The sequence below is a fragment of the Rhinichthys klamathensis genome, unplaced genomic scaffold (genome assembly GCF_029890125.1).
Source record: "Rhinichthys klamathensis goyatoka isolate OS25496 unplaced genomic scaffold, OSU_Roscu_1.1 h1tg000004l_1, whole genome shotgun sequence".
NCBI classification, from domain to species: domain Eukaryota; kingdom Metazoa; phylum Chordata; class Actinopteri; order Cypriniformes; family Leuciscidae; genus Rhinichthys; species Rhinichthys klamathensis.
This window is the reverse complement of record NW_026606557.1, coordinates 5,979,910-5,996,535: the sequence shown is the minus strand read 5'-3', so window position 1 is coordinate 5,996,535 and position 16,626 is coordinate 5,979,910. Positions and strand designations below refer to the sequence as shown.

The 16,626-nt window shown below is 40.7% G+C and overlaps 3 protein-coding genes across 4 annotated transcripts in view; 1 reads left to right on the top strand and 2 right to left on the bottom strand.

Moving 5' to 3' along the window:
• Positions 1-1,168, bottom strand: part of p2ry11 (purinergic receptor P2Y11) — a 173,134-nt gene extending 171,966 nt beyond the window's left edge. The window contains 1 exon segment of the mRNA XM_056253044.1: positions 886-1,168. Within this exon segment, the coding sequence (XP_056109019.1) occupies positions 886-896 (11 nt within the window). The 5' untranslated portion in view covers positions 897-1,168.
• Positions 1-16,626, top strand: part of dnmt1 (DNA (cytosine-5-)-methyltransferase 1) — a 265,280-nt gene that overhangs the window by 198,434 nt on the left and 50,220 nt on the right. The window lies entirely within an intron of this gene.
• The window catches only part of olfm2a (olfactomedin 2a), a 90,135-nt gene continuing 87,809 nt past the window's right edge, over positions 14,301-16,626 (bottom strand). For both annotated transcript variants that reach the window (XM_056252939.1, XM_056252931.1), the window contains exon 6: positions 14,301-15,282. In XM_056252939.1, the coding sequence (XP_056108914.1) occupies positions 14,608-15,282 (675 nt within the window). In that variant the 3' untranslated portion in view covers positions 14,301-14,607. The remainder of the gene's footprint in view (positions 15,283-16,626) is intronic.

The window sequence follows — 16,626 nt, the reverse complement described above, 5'->3', positions numbered from 1 at the left end:
CATGCTCCTGGACTGACACGCATGCGCAAAATAACGATAAAAAGACGTCACGCAGCACGCTGACATATGGAAGTAAACACAGAGGACATTAAACCTAGCATAGAAACATTTCACAGCACCTTCTCAAAGTCTAAACTTATTTTCCAACATAAATAGTCAATGCATGGATTAACAACAGCTGGTAAATCCTCAAGACCCCTGTCAATCTGATTGCTTTTGTGCATGCCATCAGCATTTTCACAGGTTTGCGTTTTTAAAGCTTGCGCAGAGATACAAAAAAAAAATATATATATTTATATAAATATACTGTATATATATTTCAAGGTTTGTGTTCTCGAGCCACCAGGCACTGTTGTTGTGCGAATGAGCAGGCCGGAGCGCGTTACTGGGTTTTCTGTTAGAACGGTGTCGTGTAAGCGGCCCATTAGTTAATAACTAGGGCCTAATGATCTTTGCAACGGAAGTGAATCGATCAAAACTAACTTTAGCTGGACAATAACTTTATTCTAGAGCTGCTGTAAAGCCAAAACAATCTCTGTTAATTTCCTATTATCACTGTAAAATTATCACTGTCTTTAATTTCCTATTATCACTGTAAAGCTGCTTTGAAACAGTCCATATTGTTAAAAGCGCTATATAAATGAAGGTGACTTGACTTGACTTGACTAGCAATTACATTTATAGTGTGATCTGCTGCGGAAGCCGGCAAATTTATGCTCAGGCAATATAAAACAAAGAGAGCACAGTTTTTAAACATTTATGATAGGAGCTCTCATGTTTTGCTTGTATATAAGTATAAGTTCTTACCTTTCACAACTGTCTTGTATGTAAAATATTTAAAGGGATAGTTCACTTTGAAATACATTTTTACATGTTTTAGCTTACCTCAAGGGCATCCAAGATGTAGGTGTCTTTGTTTCCGCAGTAGTTTCAATTTTGATATTTTTAGGTCAAACCGTTCTTGTCTGTCAGTCATATAATGCAGGTCTATGGTCACCACCTCAAAGAGCATGCACAGAGAAGTCCAAATTAAACATGATTTAATGACTCGTAAATGTAAGTACACATTGATGGCCTAAGACACGAAACGAGCGGTTTGTGTGAGAAAACGAACAGTATTTATATCGTTTTTACCTCTTGTAACCACAGCCACGTCCAAGTGATCTGAGGGCGCCGGCGCTTCGGTCTGCGCAAGCGCCGGAAAGCGCCGGAAGTGATCTCTCGCGCGGTTGCGAAAAAAATTAAACGTTGTCTGTTGATATATCGAAATTTCCTGTATATCTAAATATGTTTAGATCTTCACAGTGAAAGGTAACACTTCCGAAATCTCTGTGTAAACAATGAGTGACATACACGCGCGAGAGAAAGCGCCCGCGCCCTCAGATCACTTGGACGTGGCTGTGGTTACAAGAGGTAAAAACGATATAAATACTGTTCGTTTTCTCTCGTTTTCTGAACTATCCCTTTAAAGTGACTCCCATGAGTGCAGAATTGTGACGAATGTTGCTCTAGAGTGACGTAAAAGTCGCATGAGTTCCAATATGACTGTTCAGAGACTGAGGTCGCATTGCAAAATATCTGGGGCCTCATTTATAAAACTGTGCGTAGGATCCTTACTAAAAGTGTACGTGCGCCCGAAAGCCAAAAATGGCGTACGCAAAAAAATATTCAGATTTATAAAAACGTGCGTACGCCAGAACCTGCGCAGAATTCACTTTATAAATCCCGATAAATCTCAGTCAGCGGAAGATTGTGCGCACACGCGTCTCCTCCCCGAAATAACCATATATGGAGCTTACAACGCCTAGTTTTACTATGCATATCTTCATCTGCATATCATTTGCATATGATTATTCATCCACGTGATAACATGTTTAACGGTATAGACATTAGGAAAATATGAAATAGCCTAATACGGATGTGCCGTCACATTAGCCTACGTTAATAAAAATAATTTAGTAGCCTATCCTTGCCTTGTTTTTGAATAAATAAATCAAATAGTGTAAAATACATTTCAGAGAAAGTTTTCACAATCTTTTCCACTGACCAAATAGTATTTTTTATTGATTTATATTTGTAATGGAAACAGATTGACTGTTGTGCATTATTTGCACGAAACTATTTTCTCAGACAATCTTCTATAAGCAATTATCTCTTTAGTTAAAATATTAAAACACAGCATGCCAGAGGAAAAGTGTTCAAAAGCATTGCATCCACAAGAAATATTTATATTTATTGAATATAAAAAATGTTGTAACTTCTCAGTAATGATTTCATGTTTAAGTGTTTAACTCCATCAATGACAATGGCATATTTAATCTAAATGTTTATATCAGAAGTAAAACAGTTTAAATCATTCTTTTATTTATTTAAACTGTTATTGTGAACATGCACTGTTTTTATGATTAGGACTCTGTCGTTAGATAGGCGTTAGTTTCACTAAACGGCACAACGCGCTCGCTGGCGCGGACATTTAAGAAGGGATGAATATTTGCCTCAAGTGATATGCTTGGTGAGTGAAATTATATTTGTATTATCTTTCTGTATAGCCTATGTATAATTTTCTTTAGATTTTCTGTCTAAAAGTGACCAAAAAGACATTTAACTCCAGCTCACCATTGGTGTCGCCAAACTGCTCCGTCTCCAAAACGTTCGTACGCATGGGTCAGAGTTTGTGTGCAGGTGCGCACATTTTTCCGTCAAGTTTGTTTTTATAAATCACAACTTATGCGTCGGAAGTGGCGTACGCCTCTTTCAGGGCCTGTTTTGTGCGTACGCAACGGTTATAAATGAGGCCCCTGACCTGTATCGGATTTTGGACCACATATGGAAGTGGAACAAATCGGAATTGAAAAGATCAGATTCCATGTGGTTTGTGCTGTTCACACTGTCATGCGAAAAACAGATCTGAGTCACAAATCGGATTTGGTCCACATTTACCTGCAGTCTAATCGTAGCATTTGTTACACATGCTACATGTACTTATTAAAGTAATTACAATAAATAATGCATAATTAATTACATGCAATAACCCTAAACCCAATCCAAACCCTTTCGTATGTTGTCAATTAATATTAATAACAACATAATGTTTACTGTCCTGAAGGATTCTGCGAGCTACACTAGGCTTTGATCTTTCTATCCATTCAAATGCATATTCATTTTACAGACATAACTAAAAGTGTAAATCTACAGTTCTGCTTGTGTTTATCTAGGTTTATCAAAAGGAATTGACACCAATAACCTGGCAAACCTTGGCATGATTAGTTCTTTATCAACAGCCTTCCTCACTATTGCAACATTAGCTGTCATATTGAAGCCTGCCATATCAAGAAAGTGCTCGCATTTTTTTGTGTGCAGTATGCATCAGGCAGCCAGTGACAGACTGGGCGATCTGTGGGTGTGCCATCTGAGACTTCGGGCTTCCATAACCCAACATATGCTGCTAACCAGCCCTGCAGGGATTTTCAGCAGGGATTTTAATTACAAAATACGCCAGAGTCCAGCGTCCAGTTCCACTACCAGACCTGTTGCTCTAAATGGTATCTGATCTTCCTCAACACGGCGTGGAATCCGTTCTGACACCCTTTTATCACCCTATTGGTGGCAAAGAGCTGGGAAATGGGCTCTCACAGAACTGCAGCATCCCTCCTCAGTGAATTTAGGAAAATAACTAACTGTCTGAGACTGATACGTGAGGGGAATCTTTAGCTGACTCGGAGAGAGGGGGAACAGGGCCCGCGGGGGGTCTTGCGTGGCCCGTCGTCGATGATGAAGGACATGTGAGCGCTGGAGTGATGACTGCAGAGAGTGTGTGTGTGTGTGTGTGTGTGTGTTGGGATGTGGTGACAGGCTGGAGACCGCAGTGCCGTTCTCCCTGTTCTCCCGTTGACACTGGCTAGCTGTAATGAATGCAAAATTGATAGGGCTCATTGAAATTCACAGACAAGAGGAATCTCCATTGACTAGTCCAGCAGCGGCGGCAGCTTGTTTGTAGGAAATTAATTTAATAACAAGATCAGTAAGGCGTCGTGATCGTAGCCTTGCCCCAATTTCCATATTAATGAATTTGTGAGGCATTTCTGGGCGAGGAGTCGTCACCTATTACCTTTCCTCCCCCTTCAGCTGTGTTTTGTTTGTTCAGCTTGGAAAAATGACACATTGGAGGAATAATGGTGGGAAACACACTCTTCACTCTGGGATTCAAGTGTCAGATATTTACCATGTAAGCATAATCTTGTAGCGCCTTGTTAATATAGATGTTATATACTTACAAATTCCAGCAGAGCTTATAAACTTGCAGGCACTTGTCTTTTAATGTATATTTTGATGTATTATGTATGGGGTGTGTGGTGAATTGATGCTTTGAGTTCATAGACATAATAAAGATTTATGTGACGGCTTGAGGGACAGCTGTATTCGCTACGCCTGAATTATACAACAGAAATGCAAAAGGAATACGGTATGAATTCAGTGTTTGTGCTCGTCGGATGAGATGCCCCAGAGATTGGCCTCTATGAATTTGTATTTCTCTGCAAAGGCAAATTAGTTGTTGTGTTGTTTTTAGACATTATCTTATTCTCTGTCTCTTCGAATTCTTCTCTCCTTATCTCTGCCTGTGGCTGCACTATAGTCCAGACTGTCTTTTTTTCTCTTTTTCTAATTTGCTCTCCAACAGGTCTCTCATTTATCTCAGGGCTTGTGTGAGAGGAAAGACTCTCTTTCTGCTGAACTGTGACTGCTTCAAATCCTCAGGCAGAGAGAACAACTCAATCACACTGAAACACTGAGAGCTCTCACAAAGGCCGGTCATTTGTTTCAGAGCTCCAGACTTTTCCTGCAGATACTAAAACTGATGGGATTCAACTTAATTTTAAGTAATGTCACATGTCTCAAAGTATGGGGAACTTTATGCTTTCTCAATTTCAACACATCAAGCAGTATATTAACCAGAATATAACATGAATAGGGTACTGACACTCTTAGAAAACTCTTTAAAAAAGTAATCACCCCCCCAAATGTAATGTAAGGCCACTACCTGTACATGGGTTAAGGTTAGGTTCAGGGTTAGTACTGTACTGTGGACTGTGGCACCCATATTAGTTAATCTAGCATACGTATGTAATAGTTCTCAGAGAAAAATACAACCGGATTTTTGCCTCTAAAGGCTCGTACACACCGGGACGAATATCGGCGCGCGTTATTCGCCAGCGTTTTTCAACGCGTTTTTTGTGTTCACACCCAAACGATTTTCGCTGACGATGAGCCGAGTGAACATGCAAATTCGTTCCCTGAAATTAGATGGCGCTTAATGCAAAACAGAAATAGTCCTATTTTGTAGTCGCTGTCGCGTTTGTCATATAGTTCTTTATGTTCCGACACCAACGAGACCAGCAGCTCTACATTCATCTTGCCTTGCATCTTCCTCGTCTTATTTCTCCTCGGCAGTGTAGACCATAGATATCCATAATAAAGGCCATTGGCCAACATCTAGCCTTTATTATGGATATCTATGGTAGACGCTACTTGGCGTATATCTTCTTCGCCGTTACGTATGTGTGCTCGGCAAGACCGTTTTGTGTTTGAGCGCCCCCAAGTTGTGTTTTACTGTAACTTCAGAAGCTCCAGACACGTGAGTAAAAGCGCCAATCTCATTGGTCGGATAGTTTTTGACGCGGCGCCTCAAACCCAAAAAACGTACCCGAGGCGGTTTTTAAAAAATGACGCTTTTACGCGTGGCGTTTTTCGTGTCGGTGTGCACACTCACATTGGCGCCCTTTGTTTAGTCACGAGGCGTTAAACGTCGGCGAATATCGCGCGCGAAATTCGTCCCGGTGTGAACAGGCCGGCTTCAAAAAGTCATGCTTTTAAAAGTCAAGTCATGGCACACGCTAGAAATTGGCAGCAATATGCAGGTCCACATGGAATCTGCACCTGCAGAAACAGAAATCTACATTTTTAGAGAATTTGAAAACCTGTCAGTCAACAAAATCCCTATCTACATTGTGTTTGTTTTTATGTATTTTTAAATAAAATTTAACCTGCGTATACAACTATCAATAAGAATGAATTCCCTTAAACAAATTATACGAACATGAAATGAGTGAGACATCGGTGGGATGTCATTTTACTCATTGTACTCACTGTATTGTACACATTTCTGTGTGAAACATGGTGCTTGGTGATGTCAGATCAAGCAGGCAGAGCAAATTTGTGTGTGAGTAAAAGCCTAAATTAAGTCTGTTCATCATATAAAGCGATCGTGTCTCTTCAGAAAATCCGCTCAATTAAATGGATTAGTTATAAAATATCTTTATGAATTTTTTGAAGCATTAAAATGGTAGTTGCTTCGACTGTCAATGGAGGGACAGAAATCTCTCAGATTTCATTTGAATTATCTTTATTTTGTGTTTTGAAGATGAACAAAAATCTTACGTGTTTGGAATGACATGAGGGTAAATGACTTTTTTTATCGGGTGACCTAACCCTTTTAAATCTTAACTATGAAATATTACGATGACAAATATACATTTCTTTCAGATAACTTGTGTGGATGTAAATTGGGTTGACTTTGATTTCATGTTGACAAAATTAGCTTAAAAACAAGTCATCAGATTCTGTCCGGTCCTGGCTCAGAGAGACTGTTTTCCCTTGCGAAAATGTTGGTTAATGATTTGAAAACATGTGCCTTGCCCTGTTGTTGGTGTGGGTTAGTTTGTGGCCGTCTATCCAGCCCCCGCACACCTACGCACACTCCCACAACAACACGAGCACAGATGGCACACTCAAGGGGTTCTGGGAGAAAACAGGCAGTCCATCAGAAAACAGATTTCCCACAGAGAGAGGTGTATTAGAGAGGAGGGTATGGGAAATTCGATAGTTGACAGAATGAAGTCTGCTCGTAAATTTAATGCAGCTGTTGGTCAGTTTGTAAGGGAACGAAGTAGAGGTAATACTGTCTGAGACGGATTATGAATGTTCTATTTGTGAAGCTCCGGTCCTGCTACTGGTTTAATCATACTTACTGCACGGCTTGGCTGAGCATCTGGATTCCTATTACGGCTGCTCGGTCTGCTACCCTATCCTTACCTGATAACTATCAGCAGCCGAACCGGCAAGGATTTCTTTTTTTTTTTTTTGCTGCAGGGCTCAGGGCATTTTTATTCCACCTGATCTCTCTATGAACTTGTCTTCATCTTGTCCTCTTTCTATTGAAACCATTCCGAGATCACACAGTCACATAACCACCTCTCTGACCTAGACACCTGCAGCATCTCCTCGATGACGTCAAACCCCATTTCACGGCAACCTTTATATTATTAAACCAGCCGTAATGGTTTTATTGCCTTAGTGGAGTGTGGCATGTTCGAGCAGAAGGGTTATAAAGACAAATGACCTGTGGTTGCGCTGCAAAATATTTCTGCTTTATTGTCTTTCACAAATCAGCGTGTAATGAAATTAGAGCTAGGAGCACCAATCAATGTGTGTAAAAAAAAAAATGCAATTACGAGGGCAATTACGAAGAGGTGTCTCGTGGGAGATAAGGAGGAGAATGAAAACCTATTACAACCTGCTTTCCTCTTGTCTGTCCTCTTTACACCTCTTTCTCAAGGGGGGTGGGAAAGAAACATCTGGCAAAACTTTTGAGAGCGCCATATTTAAGGTGCCTCTTGTGCTGTTGACAGGAGACAGAAAGATTGAAGGGCAAATTCATTAAAAACAGTGGTGCCACTTGCCAACCTGCATACCCAAACACTTTCCAGTGGTGTAGCGATGCTGTGTATCAGTGGTTCTCAACTGGATTGGACATGGGACCCACATTTTCCCATGGTCATTAAAGCGCCACCCACATTTTAAGGAATTTGAACCAAGCTAATTTATTTCTCAAAAATAGTTGTCACACGCAAGTAGGCCAACTGCTTTACTTAACCCACTTTACTTAAGAATATTACTAACACAAGTTAAACTATTTATATCCAATTTGTATCCCACTCATACTATAGTTTTTCATAATACAATAAAGTTAGTAAGTTGGTATGAGCCACCACAGTCATCGAAAATAGCCCTAGGAAATAGCATAAAGTAAAATAAAGTATTATTTTTGGGTTAAAGGGATAGTTCACTTTGAAATTAATTTTTGGCATGTTTTAGCTTACCTCAAGGGCATCCAAGATGTAGGTGTCTTTGTTTACGCAGTAGTTTCAATTTGATATTTTTAGGTCAAACCGTTCTTGTCTGTCAGTCATATAATGCAGGTCTATGGTCACCACCTCAAAGAGCATGCACAGAGAAGTCCAAATTAAACATGATTTAATGACTCGTAAATGTAAGTACACATTGATGGCCTAAGACACGAAATGAGCGGTTTGTGTGAGAAAACTAACAGTATTTATATCGTTTTTACCTCTTGTAACCACAGCCACGTCCAAGTGATCTGAGGGCGCGGGCGCTCCCGTCTGCGCAAGCGCCGGAAAGCGCCGGAAGTGATCTTTCGCGCGTGTACGTCACTCATTGTTTACACAGAACAGAGATTGTAGGTAAGACGGCTAATTAAAATGGTACTAATTTGCGCTTATCCGGGATATTTAAATCGTCGTAAAAGAAAACAATTACTTGTGCTCGCGCGAACTCATCCGGGAGTGGTGAGTTTTCACTTCAGGTGCTTTCCGGCGCTTGCGCAGACCGATGCGCCCACGCCCTCAGATCACTTGGGCCCTGTCCCAAATGGCACACTCCAGACTTGTGGACTTCCTCAGAGTCCACACTTCGGTGACGTCATGTAGTGCAGACCTATAGGGCCCTTAGTCCGCGAGGGCGCATTGAGAGGTATTTTTGGGACAGACTCGATCGTCACGCCGGAAACAGGAAGACGGTCTGATTGTTGTTATGGACAGGAGCTACAGGTTCGGGGAAATAAGCGGTTTGTGTTGTATATGCTGTATATATGCTGTCTGTGTGGAAATATTGTTGTTGTGTTTACATATGACTCAGTAAAGCCTTGATATTCTGTTCTATTTATTTAATGAATCATAATCATAATGCGATCGTATTATTCAGCTCGCTATTATTAGCCTATGTTTGAGACATCACCCACTGGTCGATGGTGATATGTTTGTATAAACTTGTCATAAAAACCGTAATGATAATTACACTTAAATATTTTCTTCTCAGCCATGTTAACAATTGTCCGTGAGCGAAATCTCCTACCATCCGTTGTCTGATTGGCCTTTCGCAAGGATTCCTGGGTAGTTAAAGTGCGTGGAGCCTGCATCTATGCGGGCTTCGCTTCAAGGGTACACAGGGGGCGCTGCTGAGCACACTTCAGAGCGTTAAAATACTAAATGGGACGGCCCACGGACTCGTAGACTCGGCGAGCACGGGCAATTTAAGTCCACGAGACCGAAAGTCCGCATGAAGTGCGCCATTTGGGACAGGGCCTTGGACGTGGCTGTGGTTACAAGAGGTAAAAACGATATAAATACTGTTCGTTTTCTCACACAAACCGCTCGTTTCGTGTCTTAGGCCATCAATGTGTACTTACATTTACGAGTCATTAAATCATGTTTAATTTGGACTTCTCTGTGCATGCTCTTTGAGGTGGTGACCATAGACCTGCATTATATGACTGACAGACAAGAACGGTTTGACCTAAAAATATCAAAATTAAAAACTACTGCGGAAACAGACACCTACATCTTAGATGCCCTTGAGGTAAGCTAAAACATACCAAAAATTAATTTCAAAGTGAATCCCTTTAAGGTTATGGAAATGGTAAATACACAATATTAGCATGAACTGTTCATAAAACATATAGACACTGATCCTGATGAATAGTATGAACATCATACCTGCATGCAAATCCTTCCCAACTAACACACAACGTACCAGTTGCATAATTCATTGGTACTTTTTGGCAGTTTCATGACTGACTTATTGACAAATATAACTATGATGTTGCAGTCTCTTAATTTCATTTGCTCTTTATATATGATGAAATGATACACAGCGCACACCGCCACATTTGTTTCATGTTTCATGTTTTTATTTTTACCACATCTGGGCCGTGAGGAATCCACGTGTACCAGATGTGGGCCAGAGCACGGCCGACACTATGTTGCTCTCTGGGTTACCTTAGAAGACAGTTGTCTATGTCGTCAAGCTCTCAAGGTTTTGGACAAAGCCCTTTTATTATATATATTTTTTACTCAAGTTGCTAAGTGAGTGTTAATGTTGGACGTGTTAATGATGCACGTTCAGTTGTCCTAGGTTGTGCTTCATGTGCAGAAGAAAGGGTGTGCCATTTTACAATAACAGATAGTGTACACTGCAGTGGAAGGGAAGGGCCTGCAGCTCTTTTAATTGGCTTCGTATGAAACAGCTGTCATGCCCGCCATTTGGGCTGTAAGTCTTAATTAAACAGCAGTGCATGCTGGGCCGGCTGCAGCCTCACTGAGAAGCGGAAGGTGTTCTGTGAAACACACCGATGTCTCACTCGCACAAACACGCGCGAAGACACGTGCGATCACAAGGGTGAGTGCGTCTCTCTCCATCACATCACCTCCAACACTTAAACAGACATCCAGCAGGATGCTAACAGACAGCTTTGCTTGTGTCATTGAAAGTTTACTGTAGTCCCAATGCACTCGCCTTTAGAGAAAGGACGCAGTGTAGATGCAGTGGAGGCTGTTAAATGCTCATCTTTTATTCAGGAGGGATGCTTGCTGATTTGAGGCACTCAAATAAGAGATGTGGCTGTGCTAATGTTGTTCCACCCACAATCAAGATTCATGAGGCCTAGGTGCATGTTTGTGCCTGAAAGAGAAAGGAGAAGAAAGGGAGCGTGTACAAGCTTTCTTTGGATTTCCTTCGCTCGGCTTCAAAGCATTGCAGCATTTTCAGCATGATTTCTATTTTTAGCGGCCTCACTGCATCAAAGCTTTAATTCCCTGTACGTATACAAATGAAACAATTATTCAGAAGTCTTCACCAGTCGTAGATGCCGCGGTGTGACACGCATCAGATGATTTTCCTGTTATTTACCTTGTTGTAAATTGTAGAAAGTCTGTTTTACACCGCGCTAAAAACTACTTCATCTGCCATATTAACAGGTTGCAGCATTCGCACAGCAAGATTAAGCAGCACTCCAAGTGGAGTTCATTTGTGCCATGTGTAGCATGGTGATCTCAGAAGAAAATATGTGGAAAATGCACTATGAACTATATTTCTATCAGCACGATTCTGAGCAATATAGGATTTTATGAAGTAATAACACAGTGGGTGTTGAGAGTACTCTGTGTTATTTTGATTAAATTGAACCTTCTTACAACTACCAATAAGAATAGTGAACTCTCATGGTGACCAAAGACCAATTTATGTTAAGAAGAAAGGCCTTCTTAACATGCATTTTTGGTGATCAGATCATGATCGAATGGCACTTAGAATTAAAAGCCCATAATGCACCAGAAATTACATTTGGAAAGGGTTTGAGGCAGATTTTAATTACACTTAATGAAGATATAAATGCAAATGAGTTTTCGTTATGCATATTCAACTTGAGGTAGCGCTGCAAATAAAGAATCACATGAGCCACTTTCAAGCACTGAAACGTTAAAGCGCTGTGTTGTTGTTGGTATTTGGCTTTGTCTTTTTATTCTGGACTTGTATTGAAAAAAAAAAAAACCAACAGAAGGTTCTTTTGTGAGCCGCTCACCTGATTTAATGATATATACCACATGAATTATTACACTTGTCTATCCACACTCCACATTTTTTTTCTCACACTTTCCTCAATTGTACTCCCTATTGTCCTTTACTATGGGAATATTCATAAAAATGGGAAACCATATATCAAGTTTTGGTTTAATTCCACGTTGATTAATCACTATTTGGATGCAAATTCGCTTTCACTATAGTCAAGTATGTAATTCTCTGGCTCTTGATACTCTCGATAGCCAATTCATCATTTATTAAAGGGGAAAAAAAAATATGAGGTAACTCAAAAATCACTTTTCCACAGGTGTTATGCAGCTGAAACACTCTTAGTGTAAAAGCATCACGCGTGCCTGTTGTTGCGATTGGGCTACTGCATCATTTACGTGCTGGTTAGGCATGCAGTGTGAAACAGATTCATGTGGGATTCATGCACAGCTGCTCTTTGCATAGTGTGCTGAACTCACAGGAGAACTGAAGAGGAGACAGTGGCATCTGAAAATCTTTCCAGTTTGATGAATTTGCATACGGTAATTTTCTACCTCACTTCTTCTGACTCCCACTCTTATACAAGTACTGCCTCTACCTTTATTACTGCTAAAGGGGTAAAGTAAAACCGTTAGGTTAGTTTTCATTTAGTTTAGCCACTTAGTTTGACAATTTTGTTGTTCTGCCTCTGAATTAATTGCTTCTGTGCCTTTAAGACTTCTATTTAAACTGCTCTCAGCTATGTCAGATTCACAGAACAATCTGCTCTGAAATGTGCCACACAATCCGTTAAGGTAATGTAAAAAAGTAAAAAAGCAAATTTCAGCTGCTTGTTTCCAATCTTGGGAACCTTCAGAAGAATACGCAGAGCTGTAGGTGCTACACATAGCAAGGAACGGCACAGCATTTTGCAACTTTTCAAAATTGTACTTGTCAATTCTGTTTTTTAAGAATAACAGTATCTTTCCTACAAATGTGACTGGGTGGGCCAAGTTTCCAGACATCAAAGTTGACGTGGAATTCGCTTTTGGCTAAGCCCCGCCCCCCTTAGTTACTGTTGCTACGTCCGACAAACAAACTTCATCTGGGCTCTGGTATCAACATGGCTTATGCTGTGACAGCTCTTCCTGCTGAAATTTTATCAAACTTTTATAAAGCAGCAAATAAAGTGTCCGATAGAAGTAGGCAAAAGGGCTAAAATATACGTTCGAAGGCTATATTCACGACATATACAGGTGAAACGCAAGGAACAACAAGGCATCCAAATAGAGGTAAAAGCATACCGGTCACAGTCAAAAAATGAACCACCGCATATCCTACTAATCGAGACGGAGGCTGGGACTAACAATATCAAGGAGCAACACTGTTCATGTAAAGCTGGTAGGTCTCTATTCACTTCTATAATCGTTATTACAAAGCAAACGGACTACGCGAGTATAACGTTGTTTTTATTAGCAGCGTGTGCTAGACGACACTTGACAGGATTTGACTTCGGTTTTGGGAAGGGAAAAAAACGCACACCCCCCTCCAACCTCTCTGGGAAACGTGTATCTGTGTTACAAATGCCCCAGGCACAACGTTTAACCATATTTTTCACAAAATTACGACGGTAATAGCCTGCCGAGACCAAAAATATAAGACGCCTGTGTTAAAGTCAATGGAGCGCTGTGAAAAAGTGTCGGACCTCTGTGAGAGCTCGTTCTTGGCTGCGCTGTGATTGGTCAAAATACATTCTAGGGTGTGGCTTAGCCAAAGGCGAATTGTGGACGGTTGTATGTTAATGTCTTTTAATGGGTTTCTGAAATGAATAAATAGAGTTGATTGTTTTTAGAGTGAATTGGCCATTACGAAGAAGTTTTGAGTTAATAAAATCACGGTATGGATGCTCTCTTTAATCTTTACCATAAGTGAGGATTGGTGGATTTGACACATGCACAGTAAGCCTTACTTTTCAAGTGCTTAAATACTTGCACTGATGCCCATGTGGACATGAAAATATGTCCGGATATTTTGGCGGACTATGCAGATGATAAAAATGAGACTTCATGCAGACTGTCCGTGAGGCGAAGCGGAATGCGTAAAGTATACTTTGGGCATAACTCAAATTAAATAAAGAAAACATCTAAATGGTAGTTGGACAAGCCCACTGTTTCTAATTTAATATTTTTACACAGCCTGCTGAGGAGGCGTGCCTTGTAAGAAAAATGGAAACAGATTGCAACTTGGCAGGCGCAAACAACAACAACAACCGCAGCAGCATCTGTAGCCTGGGGCCTCATCTGTCCAACTCAATGCTGTTGCTTTTTATTCATCCTTCCGCTGTCTTCCATTTCTTCTCTTCTGCCACCTCACCTTTCAGCCCTTCATGTCACGGAACTCTTCCTGACTGACGTCTCTCCTCAGGACGGCTGACACCAAACATGAGCTAGATTCTCTTCCCGAGGCAGTCAAGAGGAGCTCGGCTCATCCTGCTGCGGCATATCTCCAATTACATTACAGATGGAGTTTAGAGAAAGAATACTGAGCGAACAGGCATTTACACACACTTTTCACCACAGAATGCCGCCATTAGCAACCAATGGAAGAAAAAGATGACACTTGAAAATGGTAAAGTTCGATGTTTATTTACTCTTTTTTTTCCACGAATAAAAAGAAAGTATTCATGCTGAATCATCACAGGAAAGAAAATAAAGGCTCAGTCCAAGTCCATATACCAGTACCAACCTCGCTCTCCTTCAGAACATTAGATGAATAATAGCACTCTATGAAGTTTGGAATGCAGTAAAAAAGTCTAAGCTTTAGTCATGTCCTCCTCCACATTAATGTTTTGTATAAGTGTGAGATTTGTGTGGGCATATCAGTGTGTGTACATTTGTGTATGAGCAAATGTGTTTGTAAGGTCTACTTGACCTAGTCCTCAGCTGTTTTAATGACCTGGAACAATGTGACGTTGTAGAGGACTTGATGTCCGTTGTTCCAAGTGTAGAGCACTCTTTCTCGGGGGTTGTAGTCCATCATGGAGATGTGGGAGTATTGGTTATGGAAGGGGATGTCTGTGTACTCATAGGTTGAGGTGTTGGTGTAATATGCGAAGTAGATCTTAGCACCAGCCAGATGGGAGTTGGTGACGTAGAGTGTGCCACAGATCATGAACGACTCGCCGGCACTCCGTTTGGGGAAGCCCGTGTCCCACGTCTGAAGCACTTCCAGGCTTTGAGGCTCCAGACGGCTAATGACGATGTTCCCAGCGTTGGGAATGGTGGTGTAGACGGCCCACAGCCCGTTCTCGTCGGCCATGAGGTCGATGTCGGATGATCCGCCCCAGGAGTAGGGGAAGGTGTTGTTATAGCCTGCGCCGCTAAGGCTGCGCTGCACCAGGACGCTTCGAGATCGGAAGTGGTACTTGATGAGGATGTTACTCTGGTATTTATTGTAGTAGAGGGAGCCGTTGTAGACCACGTGGCCCGTACCGGCCCAAGGGTGGGGCAGGAGATGCTGCACGAAATTCTGGCCCTTCATGAAGTCATTCATTGTGCGGTACTCCAGCACACGACGTCCCTTAAAGTAACCGTCCATTGACCACACCTGAGACAGAATAAAATATACAAAAATGCATGATGATTAAAATGCATATACTTCCGTGTTATTATACACAGTGTTAAAAAAAAAAATCGGATATTTTTGTAACTAAAATACATTTTCATGACTCCAAAACTACTGAAAAAAAAAAAAAAAAAAAATGACCACAAGTTTTTTGATGCATGGCATACTATAAGACTTGAAACCTTTACAACCTGGTTGAACTAAACATGAAAGTGCCAGTAAATAACAATAACACATTTTTTTTTTAACACTACCTTAGCACTGCTTAGCACATTCACTTTGGCACAGCCCTAAAATACTAAAACAGAAATTAAAAACAGAAACTGAAGAAAAAAAGAAGAAAAAAATGAAGAAATTTTATTTTGTTAACAAACATGTATTCATTACTTCCATGAGCTCATGGTTTCTGCCTTAAATTAATGCATTGTTTAAATTAATACATTATTAGCTAACTATGTGATTTGTATATGTACATTTCTGAAATGCATAACTGGGACACAGTCACCTCTGATAAAAGATCACTCAAATTGTAATGTAGACATGCATTTTCTGTAAACAATGTATTGTGAAAAGCGCTATGCAAATAAATGTGAATTGAAAAGTTGAAAACTACTTTAAAAATGTTATATAATTTAATAATGCAACTTTTTTAAATTTTAAGGAATTTCCAGGTCAATCCATGTTCCATGACGAAGTGAACTCCTTTGTACAAAAGCACTGATGCTCTTTGGATTATTTGCTAATTATGCTGGAGGATCAGGTTTTACACAAACTTGTGGCGTTCCTGCAGCTGGTGACATTAAACCTAAATGGGGATGTATGAGATATTAAGACATGAATTACAAATAATCAAATTGGAAAAGAATGCAAAATAGAAGCATTTTCACGAGCGGTCCCAGACTTATGGTATGTATAAGAATGAACCAGGTAAGAAATGAAAGCTGAGGTTTGTGTGCAGAGAATGGAGTAGAGAAAGCATATACCTGGATGAAAGTACAGTACATCAAAAGAGACGCCATCTCCTGACTTACTTTTGAGAGAGTGAAAGCAGAGCCTTTCTTCCTCTGTAGCCAGCAGTGACTGTCACTGTGCACAGTGTGTGAGTGTGTGTTGTCAAACCTATTGATCTGCTCTCTGTGTGGGAGTGGAGATGCTGTATGTGCTCTGCACTCGGCTGCAGCAGTTGTTCCCTGCCCTTTTCCACTCCACATTCACAGGAAATCAATCCTGTTAGCAGTTCTCCATCTCTCTCTGCCTCTCTTCTCCTTACTCGCCATCACTGTATGAGGCTGAAGTATCTATCAGGCACACAATAGCCATGCTGTG